Below are 20,016 nucleotides of genomic sequence, written 5' to 3'. Positions count from 1 at the left end.
ACTGGTTATGCGTCTCTGTTTGTGTGTCTGCACCTGTCTGTCCTCGTGTGTATGTCTAGTGTGTGTGTGTGTGTGTGTGTGTGTGTGTGTGTGTGTGTGCAGTCTGGTCTGGTCCATACTGGGATGACTGGGATGGTGTTGACAGTGCTTTGCTCTCTCCATATTTGTACATGGTTAGTGTGTCAAGATGTAGCCAAGGAGCTGAGAGATAAGGAAGGATGTCTGGATGGTGTGTGTGTGTGTGTGTGTGTGTGTGTGTGTGTATGTGTGAGGTCACACACTCAGGGTATATTTACCATATTCGTTTTTACCCCTCATTTATCTACTGAATCTTAACCCCAAAGTCACAGCTCTGCACTTGAATGCTGTTTTTTCTAATAAAAAATGAATAAGTGACTTCCTGTTTATCAGCCAATGAGACGACAGAGCTGCAGATTGTCATGGCACACTGTCAGTCCTGATTTTATTCGCAGGCTGGATAAGAGACATGGGGCGACGCAGAGAAAGGAAAGGATAATGCATGTAATGTGCATGATTTGTTTTCATTTCCAACAGTTACTTTTTCTACTGAGTTTTTAAAAGTTCAGATTTAATATCTTTACACATGTAGTTTGAAAGGAAATAAAAAGAGAACCGAAATAAAAACAGACATGGTTCAAATATTTCTGTTCTTTAGCCATCATTTTCTCTTCATCCATTGTGATAGTTGTGACGGATTAAATGTACTGAAGCCATAATATGCTGCACAGACACAGAGTTTAAAAACTTGCACATCTTTAACTTTAAATATCTTTAAAAGTACTAGTTGGGCAGATCGCTCACTTTCACATGCTGCTTGTGAGTTAGGAATCAACAAGTCAGTAAAAAATAACTTTGTAATGCAGTAAGTTACTTTAGTTTAGATACATGAGAAAGAAGTGAAAGCTGCCAAAATGTTGCGTAAAGTTGGAAAACCTCAAAGTGCAACCTGGATGTAAACCCAGCAGGGCGTCACATTCGTCAGCCTGGTCAGTGGCCCCACGACTTCTGTTACCAACGCACAAGGCTGCCACATTTGACACCTTGGGAGTGATAACATGTTGCAAAATGTGATTAGAAAGTTGCACATAGATTAATGTAAAATTATTTTTCTTTGAGCTGACACAACCATGGTGCACGCACACAGGTGTTTTCACTTCATCCATCTGATTAGACCTTTTCTAAGAGCTATGTCGAAGTAAACAGACTGCCATTGATTAACACCACCTTCACTCTTCTGTTACTTTGTTGCGCCTTCTTCTTCTTTCGTGTATCATCAGATGGCCAACTCCATGTCGTGCAACCACGCCCTCGTCTCCGGTCCTAAGTCGAAGAGTCGAATTCTGAGGGAGGGCTGTATAGCGGGCAGCTGGTGATTATGTGCTCGGCAGTCTGTTCAGACTCACCACACTTGCATGCCGCACTGTCCAATAGGCTCCACTTCTTCAGAGATGACTTGAAGCGGCCGACCCCAGTGCGTAGACGGTTCAGCAAGGTCCATAGATGGCGTGGCGTGCAGGATGTGCCAGTCGTACTTCTGGGCTTTTCTTGCCAGAGCGATGGTAGCCGCATCCTGTCGGAGACTGGCTGGAGCAATTCCAGCGAGGCCTGGCAGGTGAGACACAGGGGTGGGTTTCAGACACACCAGTCACTATCCGGAGGGCGCTGTTGATGGCAGTGTCTACCTTATTTAAGTGTGGGCTTCTACTCCAGGCAGGGACACAGTATTCAGCTACGGGTAGGACCAGGGCTTGTGTGGATATGCATAGGGTCTGGGGGGACGCTCCTCAAGTCGAAACCGCTGGGCGGCGGATGAGCGAGACCCTAGCTGTAACCTTGGCCTTCACTTCATCCAGGTGTTTCTTGTAGGACAATGTCCCGGTCCAAGCCTACGCCGAGGTACTTGGGGGCTTGTTGGAACTCCAGGTGGTTGTTGCCAACATACACGACCAGTTCCCTTCTTGCTTGATGCACCTGTTTGGATGCGACAGCGTACGGCACGATTAAACCAAATTTCACCCCCTGTTTATTTGCAACCGGGCGAGACATAGTTGCAAACTGACTTGCACCTTTGCTTTGTGCAGAGTTCAATCTGATTGACACTGGCATGTGAAATCGCGAGGCTCTCCGATGTCCAGCTGGTTTAAGAGACTTGGTGGGACTGACCTCCTATTCAAGAAATGTGGATTGTTAACATTCTTATTATTTCATGGTACATTAACATAAACAGCAGAGAAAGAGGGATGCTGCTTTCATCACACCACGTAAGTTCATTTTTCCAGCGGAAATCCGGTCTGACTTTGTCCTATTACTGTTGTACTGTACATGCTGCACATTCCAGTACCCATAATACCATATTACCATACTGTTTAGTCAGAAAAGAGTTAGTATGTCCAAGCACAGTATGTCAAATGTCATAAATACCAGGATGTCTTACAGCATCAGGTCACATTTTGCAGCAAGCCAGCAGGCTTTTCTGGCTCTTTTGACCCACAGTCCTCACAGACAGATGACAGCTCGTTGACAGTTGTCAGAAGCCGCAACGACTATGCAGTCAGATGACTGATGACCAGTCAAGTACAAATAGTAGGAATATTGAATATTTTAGTGTCCTTGCGATAGCCTATACTACCTGTTGTCACACCTTAGTATCGTCTCACAAAGTTGGCTTGATAGTAAAAACAATGGCAGAAGATAAGAAGACACGAAAACCAAATTGGCTGGTGGAAGAAAAAAAATCATACTTCTGGAGGAATTCAATAAAAGAAACAAACTGCAACAAAAATTAATTCAAGAAGTCTGGTGAAGAGGTCTGTCCAAGAGGTACAAAAAAGTATGACAGTTTGTCTGTTCTGGCCAAAAAGAAGATCGTTAATTACAGAAAGGAACCTAACAAAACTGGTAAGAATAACGTTTGACTTAAAGTTAACTTACCTGAAATCATGTTAACCATTAGGTTAGACTAACTGCTATATAACTAACTGTTAAAGAAATCTCTGTACAGAAGTTGTTCATAATAAAGATGATATCCTCTTCTAACGTGACTTTCTTATATATTTATTGTTGATTTTAGCACATTAAAATATTGAAGCGATAGATATAAAATAGACTGTAACAGTAACGGTATATCCCCATTATAGCTAAAGCGAAGCAGGCTTAATGAACTAACCTAGCACATTGTTAACTTGTGTACATTAAACAACTCCGACTGGACCTGTTGCATGAAACCGCAGAGCAATCATTAATTGTAACGGGTCTGGAAGAGCGCAGCTTCGGAAAGTCCAGTGATCCAACACCAGGCGCCGAGACAAATCATAAACTGACCTCCAGTCAAATTCATAGTGCAAAATCAATTGCTCGTATTTAAGGGTGTCTATTGGGTTCTCTTGGTTGGGTAACACTCTTCTCGGGCTGCCTAAATTTTCCTCATTTATCACCATAAACTTTTCCTTACTTCGGTTGCTAAGGTGGTTTAAAGGTTTAATGAACTTTCCTTAAGTATAAGATCAAAATAAGGAGAAAAACTTAAGAAAAGCTTAAGGAGAAAACTTAAGGATGTCTTGTGCAACTAATTAACCATAACTCAGATTTAAAGGAATATCTTTAAAAGGGTTTTGTGCAACCGGCCCCTGCACCTCAGTTTTTTTTTTATCTCTGATCTCTTTCGACTTTGGTAGGACTTTTCTTAGTATCAGTACATGGAGTCTAGTGACCTTATATATATCATCAAAGCTCCAGTCGACTTCAACTTGAGCAGCGGTCCAACCTACTAATAGCTGCACCTGTATATGTGTGTGCAGGGCATTTAAAAACAGTTAATCACACTAAAACACTGGCAAACCCACCGAACCTGGACCTCACAAAGGCACACAAACACTCCCTCACACAGTATTGGGTTAGTAATCAGGGAATACGGGAACTGGTCTTAAATGGGCGGAGATGGATCCTGGTTAACTTATTTACCCATCAGGCTCTGCTTCCTAGAGCCTCAACTCTTTTTTTTCCTTGTTTAAAAGCTTTTCCGAGTGATAAGCCTCCAGTTCTCCCTCCCATGGGATGGATGATGCTGTTGTCACGGCAACCCTGAGACAACCCACCACCTCCAGACACACTTCCCCGTTTGGTCCAGTGATGTCATTCAAGGCATGGAGACAGACAGAGAGCCGCGGCAGGACACAGTGTCACAAATACACACAGCAAACACACACATGTACACACTTATCGGGATTTCAGAGACATGGAGGACATCAGTGTTTGGGAGGAGGTCGGGGGGGAGGGGGGTGCTTGGTTTTGGAGCCATGGTGGGACAAGAGTCAGGGGACTGATAAGAGGGTCCATGTGTGGGGGATGTCAGCCCCCTGACTGAGAGCTGACAGGACACAAAGACTCAAACACAGACAGGATACAGTAGAAGGCCATACGTTTTGATTAATTTAACTTCCGAGAAGTCATGTTTTTTTTCTCCATCAGTCTGGCATGGAGGACGACTCTAAATACTACCCCACCTACAAGCCTTTATCACCCAGGCTGTTCTCGTGCACTGTTCATACGTTTTCCAACAAAAAGTAACGCACCAAAATTCGTACATATCTCACATAATCATGAGCCAGTAACTTGTGTATAACAGAGCAAAGGCTGCAATCACATGACTAATGCACTGACGGAGTAAAGAAGGAAGAGGTCCCTGTAAGGAGGTAGGTTTTGGTGGTGGATCGGTCACAAAACACAGGACTTTCCCCAGGAGGTTGGTGCTCAGAACCGTGAGATCTTTGAATCGTTTTAAGGTATGGTTTCACCATGTTTCTTTTTCTAAACCTAACCATGGTAACTTCACTTGCCTGACCCGAACCTTTGTAACTTAACATTAAGTACGTAACTTTATGTCAAGTATGTGACCTCATCCGTAGGATATCATACAAACCGTTGTATGAAGACACACTGGGTCACCTTTAGAGCTGTTAATTCAAAAAATTTGGTCGTTGTAGTTGTGAGCAAAACACTTCATTGTGTTGTCAGTTTTCTGAGTAGCATCGTTAGCTTCTGTTAGCAGCCCGCTAAACAGAATTGTTACGCTAGATTTCCACTGGATGCGTGTCCGTTGTGGAACGGCAGCGCTGGTTATCCACTGCGTGCTCCGCCGTCTGTCAATACCCACCGGCTGCGTTTGCTGTGCGGTGCGGTGCAGCTCTGCCTGAAGACATCTGTGCGCTGCCATGATTAATATCTCCTCGTCCATGGTGTTCACGGGGTGAAATGACGTCTGAAAACCTCTGACCTGTTGACTTCAGGCCTGCCTCTGCCCATTATGTAGTTTTTAAGGTGTAGTGCAGGGAAATATGATCCCCCGTGAACACTGTATTTTATTTTGAAAATTAACCGGATGTTTTATTGTGTTTCTGTGCACGACTTCTTGCCCCGCACGATCTGCTCTGTGCTGAATTGCAGCGTTGTGCTCCGGCGTCTGGCAAAAATAGAAGTCCTGCGTATCTGTTGTGGAGGACTCCGGAGTGCCGGAGCTGAGACGGAGCTGGAACGCAGCACAGCCGCAGCCGGTGGAAACACACACGTTGACTAGAATTGAATCCTATCGGCTCCGCTGCCGTGCCGGAGCGGAGACGCAACCAACACGCATCTGGTGGAAATTGGCCTTTAGCTCTGTGACTAGATGTTGGTTACTGAAATGCTCCTTGGAAGTTTTAGTTCTTGTCTTATATTTTTACGTTCACAGGCTTTTTGACTTTTTATCAAAAAACCTGATATTTTATGTAACATGTAGTAAATCTTTTGTACTAATGATTCATTGTCAAAATTCTCCAATCGTCCACGACGTTCTCATCCCAAGTCGTCACATATCACCGCTTTGTCAGTGGCTTTTTATGTCTACACGTTTTGTGCTAGGGTGTCCTTGTGCGTTCCAGGATACCACAACCAACGGCAGGACATCAACAAAAGCACATGGTTAGGTTATGGCAAAGTCTTTGGGTTGTGCCTACCTAGGGCAACAAAAGGGTTTATCTTGGGTGCGTCCGTACAAAGGACAAACGAGAAAGGACGCCAGAGGAGAAACCCACACACCAATGCAACTGGGCTGGACAGACACAAACAAGTTCACAGGCTGAGGTCAATACAAAGAAAATGTCAATTTATTTAGGACATCCGTTCAAAGTGCAAAAAATAATAATTAAAAAAAAAATTTTTTTAAAAAAAAGTGCAAATGCACAAAAAACACAACTATACACAGATGAAAAAATAAATATAATAAAAAATGAAAAATAAAAATTAATCAAATAAAAAAATAAAAAGTAGCAAATGCATATATCCATATTTTATTTGTTTTTATTTTTATTTATTTTAAAAAATTAAAAAAAAAAAATGTATGCAGCTACTTCGTGATATTTAAGAAGAGCAGGTGTCTTTTTTTCAGACATCTTCTGTTGGAACTTAACGCTCTTAAAATGCTAATTATCGTTAGCACTCAGTCGGTCTGCGGAGTTCAGTTATTGGCTTTCCTCCTGATGATAAAACTGTGTAACGCCTGTGAGCAGCACTTCCTGTAACAGACCTGCTGAAGGAGATCTGCTGTTTATCTCTCTGATAGGACAGACTCCAGGAAAGAAAGTGTTGAGAACAGCAGCGTCTTCTGCTGTCATTTCACACATACACACACACACACACACACACACACACACACACACAAACAGAACAGAACAGAGTGATGTCACATGTGATGAGCAACAAGGAGGCTGCTGATTGAAAGCAGCCCATCAGAGTGTCAGTGTCTGTGGTTGGTCCAGAGTGAACAAGAAGGATACACAGGAGGAATTTTAAAAAATAAAAGTAGTTTTTGCTTCTGTTTTCACTCCCCACGACTCCAAGCACCATCACATACAGGTAACACGAGGTGTAAAATGGGTCGTGAGGTCAAAACAATGACGAGGAAAGTAGAAGGGAGGAAGGAAAGGGAGCAAGGAGAGGAGGAGACTCTTGTCTGTGTCTCTGCTCCGAAGGTGGAAACAGGGTTGTGTGTTTTTCCCACACTGGTGATAGAGCTATCTGTGTCGGTCCCAGTCATCCTGGCAGTGCCTCCCCCTCCACCTCTACCTCCACCTCCAGCTCCAGCTCAGCCCTGCACGGCTTACAGGCTGTCCTCAGGAGGAGCCAGCCAATAAAGATAAGCTTGACGGAGGAGCCAGCCAATAAAAGATAAGCCTCCGAGGAGCCAGCCAATAAAAGATAAGACCTGGGGCCATGTCTGTGACTTCCTCACTGATCTTCCTTCGGCAGATACAAGGCTCCGCGCTGATATGGCTGGCGTCTCACTGGCATCCACAGAGAAACACAACACATATACTGCTCACACAGCGCCATTCAAACTAACACTGGACTTCTTCTGAAGCTGTGTTTAAATCCAAATCTTTCGTCTGCACGACCAGAGTTGTGACCTTTATTCCTGTCAGTCATGACGACAGCTTTACGATGGAGTCCATTAGGGAAAATAACATCAGGCGTCCAAACAAGTCCACTGTTTAATCATTTAAAACATTTATTTTAAAGGTGTTCTCCAAAACTTTATTACGGAGAGATGAATTTCATCTTCGTGTTAGCTGTCATGTCAACACATTCTCACTCCAACCTCGTCACATATCGACGTTGGTCATGGACTTTACACGTACAGATACAACATGCAAGGTACCCTGGTTGTTGACGTTCTGGGACGCTGTGTCAAGTTCTGCCTGTTACATGCATTGTCTTCTTTCAAAATACATTTCTGTTTGCATACAGTCTCTTTCAAAATAAAAGCACTACATAGATACAGCACCTCAAATTTAACTTTATGTTTTTCTTCAACAAGAAACAGGAAAAAAAGAACAGGATTTGGCTTTATAATCTCACAGGATGCGAACACCGCTCTTGCTAGTGAAAGTCAGTGTTTGTTGGACCCATGCACCACCCGTCCCACCCTACTCGTATTTTTGCTGCCTGAATTTTTGGTCTTGTCCCGTCGCGTTTCCCCCTGACGCCGCCAGGCACCGTTAAACTATAACAGCCATCTGGCTGCATATTAATGCTGATGTTTAAGGACGGCTTTGACACCGCAAGTCACTGCTCAAGTGCCAGATTTCGGCGACTTCGGAATGAGACCAGGTTGATCATGTAAATTTATCCCGTGAAGGACTTTGTAAAGTCAGTTTCAACCTGATCGCTATGAATGAGTCACTGCTCATCCTTCATAAACATGATGATTTAGTGATAATAGTTGTGATGCAAAAATGAGATGAATTAGTGGTACAAACTCTTCAAACTGCCACAGCTGTGTGTAATGACAGCTGCTCTGGCGCTGCTGGAGAACCTCAGCAATCCGACACAGTTTGTGAATTTGCAATTTCTTTACCGTATTTCTCACTGACAGGTGTAAAGAACAATGGAGCAAACACAAGTATGGATATGCAAGCGAATGTTTAAGGCTGTTTTTACATCCATTTATGGTGAACTGTGGGAGCAGAAATGAGGCTCATGCATGTTCACCTGACACCACAATTATTGAGATTTCTGAAACAGAAACCGGCGTACGCACGGCTTTATAAATCTTAAAAAGAATGCATACTGTGAAACTTCAATTAAGTCCCAGTACAAAATGTGTAGCTGCACATTTTGACAAATAAAAGACTGTCTTAATTACACACCTTCTTCAGAGTTCTTTGGATGTATAAAACAGGTTGTTGGTTACTCACTCAAGTTAACATCAGTTTGTAGATCACACATACAAACATAAATGTTTAAACTTTTGTCAGTATATAGATGCTACACATTGTTAGCTCAGTTAGATTTTCCACAATTCATTGTAAGCACCCTCCAAGTATCTGCTCCAAATTTCCTGCCAGTTCACCCAGTATTTGTCAAGATATCTTAATCTGGATTTAAGTGAGACACTGAGCCCCAAATTATCCCCTGATGGTCGTTCACTGACGTCAGTGTGTATGAAAAGTGCTTATTGAATGCACCATATTTACCAAGATGCTGACTTGGATGTGTAACAGACTGTCCATCACTGTATCTAATCAGTATCCAGACCTCTTACATTTCCGCTTATATTCTGCTCTTAAACGTTAAGCTGAGCAGATCAACATGATATTTAACATTAACTGTTTTTTTTTAAACTTTGTTTTTAGCCTTCATGTCCTCCTGCTGCGACTGTGTGTCTCATCTGAACATGAGGCCTTCCACAGGAATCTGCAGCACATTTGATAATCTGACAAATGTTTAATAAAGGCATTTTTCAGCGTGCTTCATTTTGTTCTAATGGCTGCTAAATGGGAAGTATACATTGGACATTGGCACATGAAGACAGAGGAGACGTCTTTGAGCCAACAGAGATAAAGTGCAAGTCCTGCTCTGTCTCACACACACACACACACAAACACACACACCTCCCTCCACCCTAACAGCACCCTCAGCGAGCCCCCCTGTTCTCTAGTCGCTAATGACGGACAGCTGAAGGCACACTCCTGGGGCGCCAATCAAATTTGCAGGCCTGTAATTGGATTACGGCGGGCAGGGGGGAGGGCTTTTATCTCTCCCTCTCTCTCTCTCTTGTTTGTGCTCTTGTCTGCGGGTGAATGATGGACAAAAGAGCAGCCTGTCAACGTCAACTCGAGGCTGACAGAGGATGTGTGTGTGTGTGTGTGTGTGTGTGCTGATTGTTTAGAGGTTTGTAGCCAGCTTCGACGGCTGCTGACTCCACTAACGTGGCTTTGTGTGTGTTCTGGTTTTAAATACGCCTATCAGTGTGTGTCGATGTATTTGCAGGCGTGTGTGTGTGTGTGTGTGTGTGTGTGTGTGTGTTTGAAGCAGGCAAAGAGCTAAATATCACTTAGCTCATTGCCTCGTCCCTGTTGCCTTTTCACCAGGGCTCAACACCAGAACGACACAAAGGCAGCTGTCCCCCGGCCAAGTCTCCTGAAGCACAAGAGAAGATGACAAATCACAGACACAATGAAGCTAACAGCCACTGTGGAGACTCTGCTGAGTGGAGACGCTGCTGAAGATGAAGGGAAGTGAAAGACGAGAGATCCAGGAGAGTAAGGAACTCTGCAGAGAATACTCAAGTGATAGAAAAGGAGAAAGTGGAGAAAGAAGAAAATGTTGGCATTGTATGTTTCTGCAAACCATGAATATGTTACTCTTGTACGTTTCATATGTATCATATCACTGTTTATAAAGTGACGTAGTGTATGAGCTGACTTTCTCATGGAGAGGTGGAGGGGACGGTGGATGGCCTGTCACCTAAGACACCTGCTAAGACCACTGTTTGAGATAACAGACAACAAAAGCAGTTGTTTTATAGCGAGTCATTGCTTCCTTTCAGCAACTTTTCAGTCCATAAACATGGGTGTTTTTTAGGGACCCATTGCTCTTTTTCCAGCATATTTTCGGACCCCTAACAGCAGAAATATTTAGCGACCCCTCAGTCTTTCTCCAAAGACTTTTCAGCCCCCAAATATGGGTGTTTTTAGCGACCTGTCCCATTGTTTCAGCAACTTTTCGAAACCCAAACATGTTTGCTCTTACTCTTTTTCTCTGACATTTTGGAGCCCAGACACTGGTATTTTTTAGGGACTCATCCTTTTTTTCAGCAATTTTTCGAAACCCACACATGGATGTTTTTTTAGCAACACGTCCCTTCCTTCAGCACCTTTTCAAAACCCAAATGTCGATGTTTTTTGACAATCCATTGCTGTTTTTTCGGCAACTCTTCAGACCTAAAAAAAAGATGTTTTTTTACGGACCTATTGCTCTTTTTCCAGCAAATTTTCAGACCCCTAATGAGGGAAATATTTAGCAACCCCTCAGTCTTTTTCCAGGGACTTTTCGGTGTTTTTTAGCGACCTGTATCCTTTTTTCTGCAACTTTTCAAAGCCCAAACAGGATGTTTTTTAGCGACCCATTGCTCCTTTTCCAGTTACTTTTTGGATCCCAAACATGGGTGTTTTTTAGGGACCCCTCGCTCATTTTTCTAATGACTTTTCAAAGTGCAAAAGACTGTTAAATTTCAATCAGCACAAATCATCATTTTCCATATTAAAGATTACCTTTACTTTATTCTTCTGTGTCTCCTGATTGAAATAGATTCCTGTGACAGGAACACTCACAGGAACACATACACACAGCCTGAGCTTTGATAAATAACATCCACTCAACCATCATTCATGGGTTGTGTTTCAAGTCCTGAGACAGACGGTGACAAATAGAGTGAAATGACATTTTTTTATTAGCTCATGGGTTCTCTCCTCTGGATTATTGCTGCTGTACAGCCAAGAAGACACTTAGATTTTAGTGAATAAATTCAACTGAAAATGTGAAAATGAACGGGGCCCTCCTGGAAACTATTCCTCTGTATGGTTCAAATATATTCCAGGTGTGTAATTTGCCCAGCTCGGTCGGTGTATGAGGAACAGACAACAAAACATAAAGATCTTATGCTGTAGCTACTGTCAGATCTCTGTTCAATCAAAGTACAAATGTACAAAGGTATGCCAGTATGTCTTTATAAATGAACAAACACAAGTGACTGAGGCTATGAAGGGTCAAAAATGGCCGACCAGTCCTGGAATAAATTGTGCAGTGATGAGTAAGGGCTTTACAGTCTGTAATAAATCTCAGTACACTATGATGTGCAGTATCTAACATGTGCAAACGATGTGCAGATGCATTCACAAATCACCATAATCCAGAACCAGTAAAAACAACAGAAACAGGACTAGTGTCTGAAATAAAACCCTGATTTCAGCCTCAGCTTTTTAAGATTATCAACCTGAGGTTTAAAAGAAAGGCAGTCGTCAAGACAAATACCAATATTTGTTAGAGCTGCTGGAAATGCCTGGATGTGACAGTTCTAAGATATATCCATATGAAAAACAAAAATTACCAATACTGAAGAAGAAGAATTATTTTATCTGTCACCCATGAAGAAGACTCACCGACACACACACTCCTCCTCCTCCAAACAATACTGGTATTATTTTGTTCCAAACAAACACCAACCATCAGCCTGGTTTCACAGCAGAGACACAGAGGAGCTAATCACAGTAATGGCTCGATTAACTCACCACCGCTGACACAAAGATGCACCCCGAGGCTGCTCAGACACCCACTCCTCTCAGCACTACGTGTGTGTCCTGCTGTCAACATGACAGTAATGATGATGACTGAACAACACACACACACGCAGTGTATTTACAAGACATGCATGGGTAGAAGAAAACAGATGCAAAACAACACACAGTCACCTGCTGCCTGGATCATGTCTCTCTGTCACCTGAGCGCCTGTTTACAGTAAGAGGACCTGCAGTGTGTGTGTGTGTGTGTGTGTGTGTGTGTGTGTGTGTGTGCACTTCTCAACCTATCCAACAGTGGACTTTGGTGTCCACACTCACCAAGTGGACTTGGGTGGTATTACCATACAGCAGGGTATTTAGAAATCCCAACGAACGGTATGATTTTCAGTAAAAGACGCTCATCTTTTTATTAAACTCAGACAGAGAGGCTGTATCGAGGATGCATGTAGTGCACATCACGCACCACCAGAGGTCCACCTCTGGAGCAGGCTGCTGCGCCAACACAAATATCATACCACAAATGAACTTGAGTTCGATTTAACTGAACCAAATAGGGCACCCTAAAAATCGTTCCATTTTTGTTACCTCAAAATGAGATGTTTATATCTACATCACCATGTTGCACTGCTGATTGCCCTCACGGATTTAACTGTGAGCCACATTATCCACAGACGTCGCTTGCTCTCCAAAACAAATGGTTTGGTTAATTAAACCTGTTAAAACGCTGAGTTTCACATTAAATTATCTTTGTTTTTGCAACACTCTCGTCACGGAGGAGCCACTTACTCCGGTGGCATTTGCAAAACAATGAAAACACTAACGGCAATATTTAGAGCCAGTGTTTGGTTTGTCCATTCTGTCAAACTCCGTGGACAAGGACCCGCTTCCATGCAGATATAAATTGCTCATTCCGAGGTCATGAAAACAATTCTTTTTTCAGTTGATTATGTAAGGGATAATGTATAATGAGCCGGTGAATACTGGGAAAATAACTCCTGAAGGGGAATAGAAGCCTTTCTATTCATACATTATCCAGCTTATTACACGGCTAATTATAAGTTAAATAAATAACGTTGTCTGCCTCCGCGAAATGCATTAAAACTGACCAGATTCGACAACTTTTGGTTTAAGTTTTGTACTCACCCAGGCTTAGTGGACTGAACCGAGGCATAAAACACACGTAAAAGAGAGAAAGTCCATCAGTATAGTAGTAGTAGTACAGTACAGTATAGTACAGTAGACCATTTTGTTGTCTTTTTTGTATTTATCTCATCTTTCTCCTCCTCTATCACTTGAAGCTCTTCAGGCGTCAGTTCCTTGTGCCGTTTTTCGCTTGATTTTTTTCTTTCCTTTTCCATTTCTTTTTCTTCAGCGGCATCCCATTCCTCAAAATCTTTGTAGCTACTCTCCAAATAAGTTAAAAGAAATGTTAAAATCAGCCATTTCTGTTTGTTTTTTCCCTCTGAAGTTGTTTGACAGCTGCAGTGTTGCAGGGCAGTGTCCCTAGCAACGCTGGGCTACATAGCAACTGTGTAAGGACCCTACTAGCAACGGTCATTACACAGTAATATCAGACCGCTGAATGCCGCGACTGACCAATCAGAATACAGCATTTAATAGAGCCGTGTAATAAAATTCAAAGAAAACACACTTATTTTGGAGTGTTACCAAATATACAATATTTAACTCGGAGATGAAGTGCAGCAATTAGTTTAATTTTACTAATCAAATCACTGATTGTTTGTACATTTTGGCAACCCGGCCTCACTTGGAAGTCATCGAAATGTGGCGTTTGGGCAGTGACTTGCGGCATCAGACACTGCTGAAAAAAAACATCCTTTAATGTTGGCATGATACGCGGCAAGTCGCTGTTAAAGTTTGACAACAAACACCAACTTTCACCCGGGAGAGTGGTGGATCTTTGTGGTGGAGGTTCAGAAAGGCTCTGACTCCTGGTCCATGTCGATGGGGATTGGACATGTTAAGGTTTAGAACACAGTCAACACTCTGTCGCCGTCCATGCTATCAGTTACCTTCTGACTTATCGCTGTTGTTCGTAAAATCTCTGCTCACATCACCTGATACAGGACTAGACTCTGACTAAACAAGACCACTGACACGAAAACAATCCAATCGAAGAGCAACTCAGCCAGTTGTTAAACAGACAGCAAAGACATCACATTGCCAAAGTCTTTATTTTGTATTGCACATTTAAACTGTAGTACAGTGTTTTTTTAAAGACATTTCAATCATATTTCCTCAGATGGCTAATGCTGCTTTATTAAAAAGCAGATCCTTTGCTACAAACACTGCAACGTTACTCTTTCTGTCCACTGTGGGCCCTCAATCTTTTCCTACACACATTGCAACTAAGTACTTTCTCTCCTGTATGGACTCTCATGTGCTCCTGCAGATAGTTGTTTCGGGTGAATCTTTTCTCACAAACGCTGCAACCAAATGGTTTCTCTCCTGTATGGACTCTCATGTGCTTCTGCAGATAGCTCTTTACGTTAAATCTTTTCTCACAAACACTGCAACAAAAAGCTCTCTCTCCTGTATGGACTCTCATGTGCTCCTGCAGATAGCTGTTTCGGGTGAATCTTTTCTCACAAACGCTGCAACCAAATGGTTTCTCTCCTGTATGGACTCTCATGTGCTTCTGCAGATAGCTCTTTACGTTAAATCTTTTCTCACAAACACTGCAACAAAAAGCTCTCTCTCCTGTATGGACTCTCATGTGCCTCTGCAGATAGCTCTTTACGTTAAATCTTTTCTCACAAACACTGCAACCAAATGGTTTCTCTCCTGTATGGACTCTCATGTGCTTCTGCAGATAGCTCTTTACGTTAAATCTTTTCTCACAAACACTGCAACAAAAAGCTCTCTCTCCTTTATGGACTCTCATGTGCCTCTGCAGATAACTCTTTAAGTTAAATCGTTTCTCACAAACACTGCAACCAAATGGTTTCTCTGTTGTATGGACTCTCATGTGTGATTTCAGCTTGTACATTGTGCCAAATGTTTTCTTACAAACATTGCATCCCAGTGGTTTCTTTCCTATGATGGATGATAGATGACCATGTGGGTCCTCTGGTCCTCCACAGTCCTCTCCATCACCTTCTGTTTCTATCTGTTGAGCTGAGCTGCTGGCTGGAGGCTCGGGCTCTCTGCTCTCACCAGTCTGGCTTTGATGAAGCTGTGAGGACTGAGGTTCCTCTTCATCATCTTCCCCCATGGAGATATCAGCCTCCTCCAGTCTTTGAAGCTGCATTTTAATGTGCGGGTACTCTGGGTCCTCCTGGTCCAGCCTGGGGCTCAACTCAAGGGGGAAATCTGCAGGGAACACTGAAATACAAACAGATATTACAGGAAACTGCAACTTTATATATGACACTGATATCTCTGGTGATAAATAACTAAAAGCAGTGATGGAGGAAGTATTCAGATCCTTTACTTCAGTAAAAGTAATCATGTCACACCGTAAAAATACTCTGTTATAGTAAAAGTCCTTCATTAAAACTTTAACTTCAATAAAAGTGTGTCAGTGTAATCAGTAAAATGTTCTTAAAGTATTAAAAGTATAAAAATGTCACCTGTGACTGTTACACTATTATATTCTTCTATATATTATTATATTATACCTATATACACTATATATATTTTATAAGACTTACACATTTTGTTCAGCAGGATCATCTTCACAAATGAACGCAAACTTTTCTGATTTTTAATTCATCTTCTTCATGTAAAACTTTTTAGCATGCTAGCATGTAGCATTGTACAAACAGCAGGTTAAGATCTGATGAATTTTACATTTAAACAACATGGAAACAAACAGGTGCTTGACTGACTGAAAGCAGATTAAATCTTAGAAAATGCTCAATAAAATTACTCTAAACTGTTGAAACTTAAAGCTATGGACGACGTTTATAAAGATTGATCATTATTATTAACATTGTTTAGATGGTGGTTATGGCCCAATAGTGCTAGCTACACAATGTGAAGAGCAAAAGGAACCAAAAAAATCCATTTTCTCTGGCAGCTGCAGGCCTGCAAAGAAACTGACCAATCACAGCCATCCGGTCCACATGGGAGTGACTCCTTGCTCAAATTTGAAAATCTCTCTCTCTCTCTCTCTCGCTCACCCTCCGTCCAATCCCCTCACTTCATTTTGACACTCCTCTGCTCCTCATCCTGCCTCGTCCCAACCCCCCCCTCCGCATTTGAAAGTACGAGCGGTTTGTAAGGCCCTCGGGATGGGCGTGTTGCAGTTTGTTTACAATGGTTGCTAAGCTACTAAGAGCAATGCTAACGTTAGCATCCGGTAGTATGTAGACAGCTGAGACGGTGACAACACTCAGTTCCCGGGGAAGGTAGAATGGTCTGCAGGATATTGAGAGAGCCTCAAGGTCTGGACAACAATGGTGAGCAATGATCCTGCTGTTGTTACACCAGTTGTTATGGAGATAAACACAGAGCCCCCCTCCTTTCCTCTTACTGGACTCGATGTTTTCATCCTGCCGGTGGCTAGTGCGGCCTGCTAGCTGCACTGCAGCATCGGATATGATCGGGTGAAGCCAGCTTTCCGTTATGATTGTAATCCCACAGGTCTGTACGTAGCAGTTAGAGGCAATCAATAGCTCCAGTTCGTCCATTTTGTTCGAAATAGATCTGGCGTTTGTCTGGAAGATGCTTGGCAGTGACGGAGTGTGAGAGTACTTCTTTAGCCTAGCCAATATCCCCGAGCGGCACCCGTGCTTCTGCCTTTGTTCCCTCCGGCGTCTGCGTCGCTTACTCGGGCAGCAGATCCACAGTGACTCCGCAGGTCTGCCGATGGCAACCGGGATGTTGTGTGCCTTTTGAAAGTCTCTCGTGATGCCAACCTTGCACTTCCAGCCGATGTCAATAATGTCCTGCCGACTATACACAAAATCTGCTCGACATGAGCAGAAAAACGCGGACAAAACTACATATGCAAGAAAGCTAAGAGCCGCTGCGCTCTCGCGCGCCGCCATGTTCTGTCTCCTCAGTTCCTTTGACCGATGGAGAAGGCTCCAGGAGGATCTGGGCCTGAAAAGTGATGCTGATACAACAGAGTTTTTGTTGAACAGGTAATATTTCGTTTTTATCATGGATGTTGTGACATAGATAACTTTATTTAACTGTATGTTGCTATGCGGGAGGGGGTGTGTCGTTAGGAGGCTCCGAAGGGAGGGGGGCACGAGCTCGGAGGGGAGGGATCATGGAGCACAGAGGGAGGGGTGTGTGTGTGGAGGGGAAAGCTTTCTAAACGTAGAACATAGCTTTAAAATGAGTGTAAACAACACTGAAAATGAACAAACCTGATGCAGGTGCTCTGATCACAGAGGACAGTGAGGTCTTGCCGTCTGTCTCTGGTTGAAGATGACCATGTGGGTCCTCTGGTCCTTCACAGTCCTCTCCATCACCTTCTGTTTCTATCTGTTGAGCTGAGCTGCTGGCTGGAGGCTCCACCTCTCTGCTCTCACCAGTCTGGCTTTGATGAAGCTGTGAGGACTGAGGTTTCTCTTCATCACCTTTACATTTGAGGATATCAGCCTCCTCTAGTTCTTGAAGCTGCTCTCCTTGCTCTTTAATGCGTGGGTACTCTGGGTTCTCCTGGTCCAGACTTGGCCTCACCTCCGGGGGAACCTCTGCAGCGAACACTGAAATACACACAAATATTACAGAAAACTGTGACTTGATGTATGACCCTGATATCACTGGTATCATTAATGAGTTCTCTGATGATTCCTTTTCTTCAGTAGCGTTCATTTTATCAACAACAAACATGACAAAACAAGTTACTTTACAACCGTTTTCCCAGAAGAATAAGAAAATGTGAAAGACAGAGTTCCCATGGCATGTGTAAGAAAATTATTAGGGACTAAACCATATGGACCGACCTCTTGGTGCCGTACACACTTGGACATACTTTGAGGTCTTGTCTGTTCCAGAGGCTGAAAGCTAAAGGGGTCAGAGTGTTTGCTGTCAGGGCCCCGAGGCTCTGGAACAGTCTGCCTGAGGAAATCAGGTCGGCCGAGTCAGTGATCTCTTTTAAGTCCCTTCTTAAAGCATACTGTTACTGGAGAGCCTTTCCTGATTTTACTTGAGTTTTAAGTTCATTTAAACTGTCTTTTATTTTCTCAGTTTTTATACACTGAAGTGTTTTTATCAGTTCTTTTAAAAGTTGTTGTTTTCATGTCTTGTCCATTTTAACTACTGATATGTAAAGCACTTTGTAACTGTTTTGAAAAGCTCTTTATAAATAAAGATTATCATTTTTATGCTATCATAATTTGTTACAACTTATTTCACCATTAGGAAATAAAAGCAGTGGTGGAGGAAGTATTCACATCCTTTACTTCAGTAAAAATACTAATATCATAGTGTTAAAATATTCTGTTACAGTAAAAGTCCTGCATTAAAAATAAAATGTTACTTCAATAAAAGTAAGTGTAATCAGTAAAATGTAGCTTTACTGTAAAAAGTACATAAATGCCCCCAGTGACTGTTATAATTTTATATATTACATCTTTATTATTTAGATTATTATTATTCATGTTTTAAACAAAAGCATAACATGCAGGTAAACACAATGACAGAAGCATCTTGTCCTTACAAGTTTCTTTAACAGTAAAAACTGAGTCAGTACAAAAACAGTTTGGTCTCTCACAAACAATAACTGCATGCTGTTGCTAGGTAACAACCCTTCCAGTACATTTTCAGTTAGCAAGCTAAACTAAGCTAATGATTGTTCACGGTGTGGATTAAGATTATTTCAGTTACTTAAAAAGGAAGTTTTAATCCACTACATTTATTCAGAAGCTTTAGTTACTTTGCAGAACCTGATTATTAATGCAAAATAAATAAATATTGATATTACAAAACATGTATTACTATAGATTAAACTACCAAGCAGTAGGCCTATATGAAGTGATTAACATGAGCTCCACCTTTACCAGCTGCAACATTAATGTAATTTTACTTTAATTACTTTTATTTGTAACACAGTATTTTCACGCTGTGGTGTTGCTACTTCCACTGAAGTAAAGTGAGTATTTGTTCCGTTTTAGCCAGTGAGGGTTCGATAGCAGCAGGATTAAGGCAGATGACTTTTAAGCAGAACTTAACTGAGGCTCACAGCATCAGAATCACAACAATTACACTTCCTTGTCGTCTGTAACACCCATGTGACTAACCCAACCAATCAGAGGCCAGGAATGACCCAGACCGGGGCAACTTTGAGGTAAAACCACAGAAGCAGACTCAAGAGACTGTTTTAACTGTTTCAAAAGATGTTGGTGTAAATATCTGAATCTGAAGCACAAATATATAACTAACTAACAGCATAAACATTGTAAATATATTTTTGGTAAATTAACTCAAATGTATAAATTAACTTAACTTTTAAAATCTTGCACTACAGTAGTTAGCTGAACCCAATCAACACCACAGCCAAATTAAGCTAATCAGATGCTATGTGACACAATGCACCAAAAGAAATGACAAAAAAGTGCCTGACTAAAATCACATCAAGCACTAAACACTGTCTAATGTCAACTATCAACCTGTAAACTGTGACTAATGTGACTAAAACCAATAAATGAATAAAGTCTGAGAATAACACTGAAAATGTACAAACCTGATCTGCGTAACTGGACTTGAGGGTTGTGTAATGCATACAGTAGTTTGCGCAGTCTCTCATTTTCCTTCAAAAGAGAGCGTTCCCGCTCATAAGCTTCCGACAGATCACATATGTCCTGAGCCGCCGCGTCCAGACGCCGTTTCATCAACAGTCTCAGCTTGTCTTGCTTCGACATGGTGTTAAACACAATCACACAATGTGGCTCTCCAGAAAAAT

At 42.2% G+C, this 20,016-nt stretch overlaps 1 protein-coding gene across 1 annotated transcript; it reads right to left on the bottom strand.

Moving 5' to 3' along the window:
• Positions 1 to 1,420: 1,420 nt before the first annotated feature.
• Positions 1,421 to 19,975, bottom strand: LOC125893459 (zinc finger protein 547-like). Its single transcript, XM_049584160.1, has 5 exons — positions 19,798 to 19,975; positions 17,477 to 17,818; positions 14,512 to 15,479; positions 9,924 to 9,975; positions 1,421 to 1,626 (listed from the first exon to the last, which is right to left on the bottom strand). The coding sequence occupies exons 1-5, from the start codon at positions 19,973 to 19,975 to the stop codon at positions 1,421 to 1,423; spliced, it is 1,746 nt and encodes a 581-aa protein (XP_049440117.1).
• Between the last annotated feature and the right edge of the window lie 41 nt (positions 19,976 to 20,016).

This window comes from Epinephelus fuscoguttatus, linkage group LG8, assembly GCF_011397635.1.
Source record: "Epinephelus fuscoguttatus linkage group LG8, E.fuscoguttatus.final_Chr_v1".
Lineage (NCBI taxonomy): Eukaryota > Metazoa > Chordata > Actinopteri > Perciformes > Serranidae > Epinephelus > Epinephelus fuscoguttatus.
This window is presented reverse-complemented; position numbering and strand designations above follow the sequence as displayed.